At 40.2% G+C, this 10,000-nt stretch overlaps 1 protein-coding gene across 1 annotated transcript in view; it reads right to left on the bottom strand.

Moving 5' to 3' along the window:
- The window catches only part of LOC125029197 (calcium load-activated calcium channel-like), a 23,465-nt gene that overhangs the window by 11,061 nt on the left and 2,404 nt on the right, over positions 1 to 10,000 (bottom strand). Inside the window, exons 2-3 of the mRNA XM_047619058.1 lie at positions 3,972 to 4,049; positions 3,695 to 3,869 (exon numbers count right to left, since the gene is read on the bottom strand). Of these exons, the coding sequence (XP_047475014.1) occupies positions 3,695 to 3,869; positions 3,972 to 4,049 (253 nt within the window). The remainder of the gene's footprint in view (positions 1 to 3,694; positions 3,870 to 3,971; positions 4,050 to 10,000) is intronic.

The raw sequence follows: 10,000 nt of genomic DNA on the forward strand, positions 1-10,000 counted from the left end.
AGAGAAGATGAAGGAGAGCTTTGCGATCTGAGCCCCAGGATATATGGGATAGAGTTTGTAAGATTCGGAGACGGTGGCGAGCTTTTTCTTTAATGTAAAGGATATGGTCTCGTCAGGACAGTTTGGAGTAAAAAATAACGCCTAGGAATTTGCCAGAGGAACGTTGTTGGAGTGGAGTGCCATATAAGAAGAGTGGAGGTTAGGGACCTACATGTGCATAAGAGAAAAGGATAGAGAAAGATTTGGATGTGGAAAAGCGGAAGCCATGGTTTGTGGCCCAGGAAGATACTGATGATATTGCAGACTAAAGAAATTGGTAGAGATTTGGTATGTATGTGCCAGAGGCATAGATGGTTAAATCATTAACATATAGTGATGACTGGGCTCCTGGTGGTAGAACTGAGACAATGTAATTTACAACAAGAAGGAATAAAGTGGTACTGAGCACACTGCCTTGTGGGACGTCTTCAATTTGAGAAAAGGAGGATGATGTGGCAGAGGCAATTTTGACCTGGAAAGTGCGTTGGGAGAAGACTTTATAAAGACACCCATGTTTCCACATATGCCTAGAGAGGACAATTGTTGGAGAATATGGTACCTCCATGTCGTATCATATGCTTCATCTAGGTTGAAGAATATAGCTTGCACGGATTCATGGCATGCAAATGCAGATGTAATATATGTCTCAAAATGAGCAAGGGGGTCTGCTGTGCTTCGGGCACGGCGAAAACCAAACTGGGAAGGTGAGATAAGATAGTGGGATTCAAGATACCACATTAAGCGGAAGTTAACCATTCGCTCTAGAAGTTTGCATAAGCAGCTAGTTAGTGCGATGGGGCAATAGTCTTGAGGGAGGTTACCCGATTTATTGGGTTTCAGAAAGGGAAGTATAAAAGCTTCTCGCCAATGAGAAGGAAAATTTCCTGATGTCCATATGTGCTTGTAAATTGTTAATAGGAAGGATAAGGAGGAAGATGGGAGATGTCTGAGCACACGGTAGTGAATACCGTCAGGGTCTTCATGAGTTTTGCGACACGACTGTAAGGCAGCACTGAGTTCAGCGGAAGAAAAGGGAGCATTACAGGACTCAGCAGAGGATAGGGTGAAGGATGTAATTGAGGAAACATAATTTTGCCAGCTATTTGTTTTCCTATTTCTGATTGTAAGACGAAGACAGGCAGATGCTCTTTTAAAGGAGATAAGGCCTGATAGTTGATGAGGGGTACCTCGTTTGTAGCGGTAACTGTTCCAGGCCACAGGAGTTGGTGATAGAATCACCCCAAAGAGTGTGGCAGCAGTTGAAATCACCAACTATGAGGAAAAGTGGTTGGAGTTGGGAAATTAGATTTTCAAAAGCAACAAAGTCAATGAGATGGGAAGGGGAGAAGTAGACTGAAATCACTGTGATCCAGCGGTGAAGAAAGATGCGAATAACTGTACAAGGGACAGTGGTTTGAAAGGGAGGTATGACATAAGGTGTTTTTTGATTGATAAGTATAGATGAGACATAAAAGGAGTGTGGGGAAGAGACAAATGATAATTGGGGATTGGTATAGGAGGATGTGTAAGAAAAGTTTCTTGAAGGCATATAATGGATGGGTTATAAGAAGAAAGGATATGACGAAGCTCAGGTCTGTGAGAACAGAAACTGCAAACATTCCAATGAATGATAGTTATTCTTTCGTTGATTTATGAGGGATAACGATTGCATTACGTGTTGGAGAATTTGAAGGGGAAAGAGCTAGAGGGTGGGATAAGGAATGAGAGGGGGGAGGTGGTGTTGTATCAGGAGGGGTATTAGTAGGTGGAGGGTCTGGGGAAGGGGATAGTTGTGATATAAGGGATTCACGTGTATCCAGGAGGGAGTGGAAGGGATAGAGGGGGTTGGGAGGGGGTAGAAGGACAGGGTGTAGGGGGATATGAGTAGGAGGATGGATATTGGCAGTCATTTCGATTGTGGAGGGAGCGAGCTGTAAAATTTGAAGGTGGATGAGGGGTTTGAGTGTTAGTTTAGGACTTGAGTATATAGTTTTGAATATCTTCAAGAGTTTCTGTAATGGAGTTGGTTAGGGAGTTTTGTGAGACAAAGGTTTTCTTGTGAGGGGGGAAGAGAAGACAGGTGTCTGAAGAGTAGGGACAAAGGAAGGTGGTGATTGTGTGGTAGGGGAAGAGCGGGGTGGAACGTTTAATCTGTCCGTTGCGGGTAGTGAAGGGAGGGAGAGGGAAAGGTATTGGGGCTGTAGTAGAGATTGGATTGTCTGGATTTAGGATGGCAAAAGAATCTGACTGAGGAAGGTAAGAGGTAGAAGATGGAGTAAGATGGAGGAGGGATAGATCCTGCAATGTTTGGCAGGATGTCCTAAACGCCAACAATTTTGGCACTGATGATGAGGAGGTTGATATGGTCAGACAGGGAGGGATTCTTCACTGATGTATACATTAAAAGGTAGGTCATGTCTACGGAAAGTAATTTTGGCTATGTTAGTGGGTTTCTAACGATGACCTCTGGGAGGAATGGAGTAGCATTGTACTGATACCGCATCATAGTCCGTGAGACAGGCGAGTAAGTCTTCTTCACAATCTGACCAATTTTTGTCATAGACAGGGCAATTTGCTGGGGAGATAGAAACAGTTCCGGTGCAAGTATTGAGGGTTGGATGAGGTTCTGCAGGGATGGGGTTACCATATAGGGTTACCAGATTTTATAATGCTATAGCTTGGTTTTCAGATGTTACTGTGACAAGACGGGAATGGTCGGGTCAGCTATGGAGAGACTTTGCCTACTTGTTTTTGGAGACGTTGCTGGAAGAGAAGGGTGTTGTCCGAGTAAGTAGCTGTGGGAGGGATCACGAAAAATCGGTCCCCTTTGGCAGGGCTAAATAGAGTATTTAAGATTCTTGTAGAGGTGGGGGTAGTAGAAGGACAGGGGCGTGTGGAAGAGGGTGTAGTGTTGAGCGAGGTAGTGTTATGGGGAGGTGGACAATAAGGCTGTAAAGTAGTAATAAGAGAGGATGGGGTAGTTGATGAAGAAGGTTGTGGGGGTAGAGGTGTTGAAGTTGAGCATGTTGGGAGAGTAGAAATGTCTCCTGGGGGTTGAGTGTTGATTAGGGTGGATACTGTACTAGTAGGCACTGAGGAGGGGGTATTGGTTGTAGTGTTCGGAGCCGTGGTCAAAAGAGAGCCAGGGGTTTGGGAATCGGGAGAGTTTGAATTGGTGGGGCTATTTGATGAAAGAGCAAGCCTCATTGCCCCTAATAGTGGTATAAAATCTTCATTGTTGGCCATGGTAAGCCTGGAGTATGTTGGGGAGAGAAACAGTCCACCCCTCAGGGTCCCCTTGAGGGGTAAGGGCTAGACATCTAAAGCAGGGGAATACCGTGCCCATGGCTCCCTCAAGCCGTTCAGGACTGACACAATGTCAGCCTTTCATCCTTTCAGCACAGCTCTTACACCTTAGGAAGTGGATAGTAGAAGGGGTTGGTAAAGGGACAGAAATGAAAAAGCCCCCCCATGACAACAACGGGCAAGGGATTAGGGGGAAGCAAGCAAGCAAGCGAGAGAAAAAAAAAAAAAAAAAAATCTAAGACAAAGATATAGGCCTACCTTGTCTGTTCAAGACATAGACTTCAAACACAGGCAACTTGTAGTAGTGTGACCATGAATCAAGAAAAAAAGGCTTAATAATTCCACTTACATTGAGTTAAACATAGAAAGCAGGGCTGTGAAGGCAAACCCAATGGCAAACATGCTTTTCATCTTCACTAAAGAGAGGTCTCTGTTGCTGTTCTTCAGCCGTTCTTCCTCTCGTTCAATTTTCCTCTTCTGCTGACGATCCATGCTATCTCCATGGGCATCTTTCTTTTTCTCTACTGTATGAAAAAGAAAAAATTGCTAATCTGGTTCCTTAAATCATCATATTTATTTATGAGATTCTATCAAGTTCTACTCAATACCAAGTACATAATACTTACAACGCTTGCACTGCCGTTCAACCTCTGCTTTTAGTTTTTGGTACTTTTCTGTTCTGTAGACCAACAGCCAAGTCAGCCCTTAAAAAAAAAAAAAAAAAAAAAAAAAAATTATAGAGTTTGTGGCACAACAAGTCAACATCATGCAATGCCAAGACCTTCACACAGGCCAAGTTTGACAAATCTCAACTTTTAAAAAGATAAAGCTTATACTGGTTCCTTACTTGACTATGAATTGCCAAGAAAGTCTATCAGCCATATTATTATATGTCCCTGTGGGACAGGCTTTCCCCAGGACCAGCTCTCCCTGCACTTTTCTGTGTTATTAAAGTTTTGCGGGTGGTACTCGCCCTGCAGGGCCCCTGCATAGTACTGGAACAAATGCAGGGCAGCTTGGAGCACCCCACACCAAGCCCCACAAAATGATAATTTGGAATATACTCATTTGAATGCAAGCATTAGACCAAAATTATTTTTGAATGCTATTGAATAAATAATATAAAGCTCTTATTTCACTGTATGACAAAAGTATATATAAAGTTAGTTTTTGAAGAGTTAATGTAGCACCATTCCGGGAGGTCTGTACCGCCTGAAAGCTTCTCCAGAGTTTTTGTGATGTTTTATTACAGATATCAGAAATTGCAATAATTACCATATTTTAATGACTCATCCCCATATATATATATTTATATATATATATATATATATATATATATATATATATATATATATTTATATATATATATATATATATATATATATATTTATATATATATATATATATATATATACATATATATATATATATATATATATATATATATATATATATATATATATATATGCACATACATATATGCTCTTAACCCATTTGCCACATGTGGCAAGAATACATGCCATGCCCACTGTAATACACGTTTATTTATTGTATTTACACATAGATGGCTCTACAAGTTTTCAATCACCAAAAAGCCAGTTATTAGAAACTACCTATCTCACCTGTTTACCCTTTTCTTTCACTTTAAGAAAGGGTCTTTTGTATCATTTCATTGTCAAAAATATTTCAATGACAAATTAATAATCATGACATCAATAACAATAACAGTATCGACAGCAATGGAATTAATTTTCCCGCCAACTCAAGGACTGGGGAAATCAGGATTGGTAACTAGGGCCTACTGATAGACTCCTTGCCGGCTGAGCACATGTGGAGCCATCTGTATGTAACAAAATTCACCAATAACTACAGGGGACAGAACATAAATCCCGGGCAAATGGGTTAATATATATATATACATATACGCATATCCATAGATGATTGTAAGTGCGTCCTAACGTATTCTCAGACCAAAGGCCAAAAATTGTTTTAATTACATGGTTTGTTAATTTAAACTTTCATCTATAAGATAAGTTTTGATATATCAACATTAATGCACAACACACATTAGACAGAGTGTATTAACATAACTAAATCGATGCTTGTGTTTAGATGGAAGCTTAAATTAACAAAACATTTAATAAGCGCAATTTTCAGTAATTGGACGTGCATGCCTTAATATATGTAGGCCTTTGTAACAAATAGGTTTATATAATATATACATAAATATACATTTGTGTATGTATCTGTGTGTGTGTGTGTGTGTGTGTGTGTGTGTGTGTGTGTGTGTGTGTGTGTGCGTGCGTGCGTGCGTGCGTGCGTGCGTGCGTGCGTGCGTGCGTGCGTGCGTGCGTGCGTGCGCGCGTGCGTGCGCGTGTGCGTGCGTGTGCGTGCGTGTGCGTGCGTGTGCGTACGTGTGCGTGTGCGTGTGCGTGTGCGTGTGTGCGGCGTGCATTCAACTAGGTCAACACTTTCATAACTTTTTTCTAAGACATTTTTGTTGCAAATTGAAAATAAAAAGGTTAATTAATAAATAACTGAGCTAATTATATGTCATGTTGTAAGAGCTATGCACACCAAAATGTTTTTTTTTAACATTTGAGCAAAGCTACAATTGCAAAGTCATGGATAAGTTTCAAAAGGTAGTATACTAGAGCAGGTTTGCTCAGCAGTATTAAAGTTGTAAATACATGATGATGAAGATGAAGATGGAGATGATGCTGGAGATGAAGATGAAGATGATGATGATGATGATGATTGTCAATGTCAGTCATTGTCACTGTCATTATTATTGTTATTGTCATTATTATTTCTATTATCGTCATTATCATTATTATTGTTATTGTCATTATTATTTCTATTATCGTCATTATCATTATTATTGTTATTGTCATTATTATTTCTATTATCGTCATTATCATTATTATCACTATTATTCCACTGTCATTATTATTATTAAGATGTCATGAAAATAATAATAATGAAAATGGTCAATAACAGAATTCACCCTAGGAACAGCAAAAAGAAGAAAACAGTTACTGAAAAGTGGAAAAGACCTCAGGGGTCTCCTAGTAATAGATAATACATTTACTGAATGAAATGAATGACTGATACACACATTTTCTAGGATTGTTTAGCATGAATAGTTCCATAATAATTTCTCTGTTATGTTGTACTCTTATCTACTTATCAATACCAAATTTATATAGATAGATAGATTGACAGATAGACAGATAAAGATAATGATATAAATGTATAACTGTTACCTGCCTTAGTTTTACTAATGACAAATACTTTAATATTCAATAAACTTTATGCAGTATAAAAGACAATATTGTTAGGTCTTGCAATAGTTAAGTTATAAATATATATCAGTATTATTTTCATAAACTTTAACCTATAATCATCAGAAAAATTAGATTCATTTTCTATAGCTACATATTGAAACAAAATAAAAGATGCAACAGGCAGCCAATAAGTAATGATCAGTGCTACAATTATGGTCAACTGAACAGAGGAGTACAATACTGAGATACTGAAATGGTTAATGGTTAATGGTTAAAAGCAAAATAAATGTGCTAGACATCTAAGGTCAAATAGCACTATAGTTAATGTTAGTGAAGGATGGTTGGGTTAGTGATTAGTTGTTAAAGATGGGTTAAGGAATTGGTGAGTGAATGGGTTAGGGTCGGATGAGGTAATGTAAAGGGGTTAGATCAAGTGAAGGATATATATGCGTTTGAGGAAGGAAAACAGGTTATCAAAGCAGAAAGTGTGAGATTCTGTAAGGATGTCTGATAAGTTGGGATGTCTATGTAGGGAGGACGTGGGCATGACAATACAATATGTGGGACTGAAAGAGGAACATTCGGAAACCGCAAATGTTCCAATGAAGGATAGTTATACTTTCGTTGATTTACTGGCAAAGATTGCAGTGCGTGATGGAGAATTTGAAGGGGAAGGTGCTAGAGGGTGGGATAAAGAATGAGGTTGGGGAGGTGGTGTTGTATCCGGAGGGGTGTCGGGAGGTAGAGGGTCTGGGGAAGAGGGTACTTGTGACATGAGAGTTTCACGTGTGTATCCAGGAGGGAGTGGAAGGGATAGAGGGGATAGTGGGAGGGTTAATATAGGTGGGGCTGGAGTCAGGGGGAATGGGTTTTGTTGGGATGGGGTAGGAGGATTGGGTGTAGGGAGAATATGAGTAGGAGGAGGATGGATATCGGCAGTCACTTTGAGTGTGGAGGGAGCGGGAGTTGTAGAATTTGAAGGTGGATGAGTATTAGTTTGGGACTCAATTATGTAGTTCTGGATATCTTCAGGAGTTTCTGTAGTGGAGTTGGTTGGGGAGTTTTGTGAGATAAAGGTTTTCTTGTGAGGGGGGGAAGAGAAGTCTGGTGTCTGAAAAATAGGGGCAAAGGAAGGTGGAGGTGATTGTGAGGTAGGGGAAGAAGGGGTGGAACGTTTATTCTATCTGCTGCGGGTAGTGCGGGGAGGGAGAGGGGAAGGTGTTGGGGCTGTAGTAGAGATTGGGGTGTCTGGATTTAGGATGGCAAAAGAATTTGATTGGGTAGAGATTGGAGTGTCTGGGTTTAGGATGGCAAAAGAATTTGACTGGGGAAGGTAGGAGGTAGAAGAGGGGAAGTTAGATGGAGGGGGGTTGGGTTTAGGAGAGGGTGTAGGAGCTTGGGAGGTAGGGGGATTGGCAGAGTGAGCGACATTACTGGAGTAGGGGGTAAGAGAAAAGCCTTGTCGACGTGCTTCCTGTCTGGCTTCACGTAGAGTGAGTCCAAGTCTGAATCTGAGAGTTGCTACCTCAGACTCAAATTTGTAGGTGGGGCAGCCTATATAAAATACATTATGGGGGCCGCCACAGTTTGCACGTGTGCATGATTGTGCAGAGCAGTTTGATCGAGTATGGCCAGGTTGGGCACATAGAGGGCACCTGGCTGCGGAATGACAGTGTTTGGCTGGGTGTCCTAAACGCCAACAATTTTGGCACTGACGAGGAGGAGGTTGGTATGGTTGGACAGGTAGGGATTCCCCACCTACGTAAACATTAAAGGGAAGGTCATGTCTACGGAAAGTAATTTTGGCAATGTTGAAGGATTTCTTATGATTTCCTCTGGGAGGAATGGAGTAGCATTGTACATATGTTGCATCATAGTCTGTGAGACAAGCGAGTAAGTCCTCTCCACAATCTGACCATTCTTTGTCATAGATTGGGCAATCTGTTGGGGAGATAGAGACTGTTCCGGTGCAAGTATTGAGGGTTGGATGAGGTTCTATAGGGATGGGATTACCACATAGATCAGTTAGTTTTGTTAATGCTATAGCTTGGTTTTCAGTTGTTACTGTGACGACGGGAGTGGTCGGGTCGGCTACGGAAAGAGACTTTGCCTACTTGTTTTTGGAGGCATTGTTGGAAGAGGAGGGTGTTTTGAGAGTAGGGAGCTGTGGGAGGGATCACGAAAAATGGGTCCCATTTGGCTGTGCTAAAGAGAGTATTTAGGATTCTTGTAGAGGTGGGGGTAGTAGAAGTGCGGGGACGAAGACTGAGACCCATCATTGGGTCTCATTCTTCGTCTCCTAAGCCCCCCCACGACAACAACGGGCAAAGGATTGGGGGGGTGAGATACTGAAAAAGTAAACAGTTTCTTCTGATATTGAAATAACAATCAATGTTATTTTAATCAATCTATGCAATCAAATAGAATGACTCAATATGACATCCTAGCAATGTTATAGCAAAGTCCAACAAACATGTTCCAAGTGTAGCTCATGTTTTGCCACACACTTGTGTCAAAAAAAAAATTTAGTAATCAACAACACCTGCTTTTGTCAATTCATGTATTTAATGCATTCATTTATTTCATTATACTTCTTTAAAGTGTTTTAATAGTTATTTATGCTAAGCTTCAGAAATGAAGAAAAGTTTGTTGTTTCGTTATTTAAAGGTACATAATTTTACAATGGGGGTCCAGGGGACAGAGGTGCATATAATACTACAGGGGTCCAGGGTGAATATATAGATCGTAGTGTATAAATTCCATAGGTTTAAGGTTAGGTTGGTTCATTGTTTAGAACGTATTGTACAATTACCAAAAAGGGTTTGGATTGTGTGAAATCCTGTAGATTTTACCAAACAATGGGTTTCATTCCTGTAGTTTTTCTAAAATTGGCACTTCAGATCACAGCCTTTCAAAGATGGGCATGTCTGTTGAGTTTCAATAGCTGATTTTAAGCCTTTTTTGTGCTGTTTTTTAAACATTTTTTAGCTCTATTCTTCTTATTCCTGCTTGTTTTACCCCATAATTTCCTACATGCCCTACCCTGCTATGAGGACTATTAAATCAAGATTGTTGGCTGTCATTGTGACAGAAATGATCATCAGATTTGTTCTCATCACACAAGAAAATGAATGATGAAATAAATATGGTCCAGAAAGGCCCAACTGTCATAGTAAAAAAAAATAACTGATTATAACAATCTTTGACCTTGGAATATACAAACAGTTAATGGCCTTTCCAAAGTAACAAGTGTGGCATCACCAGTAATCACTAATTGCTATCTTATTATGGATGATTTTCAATTTGGTTCTGGATTATTGCTTTTCTACATTATTATTTTATCAATTCAGTCTGTTCCACTTGATATA

Source organism: Penaeus chinensis, chromosome 9 (assembly GCF_019202785.1).
Source record: "Penaeus chinensis breed Huanghai No. 1 chromosome 9, ASM1920278v2, whole genome shotgun sequence".
NCBI lineage: Eukaryota > Metazoa > Arthropoda > Malacostraca > Decapoda > Penaeidae > Penaeus > Penaeus chinensis.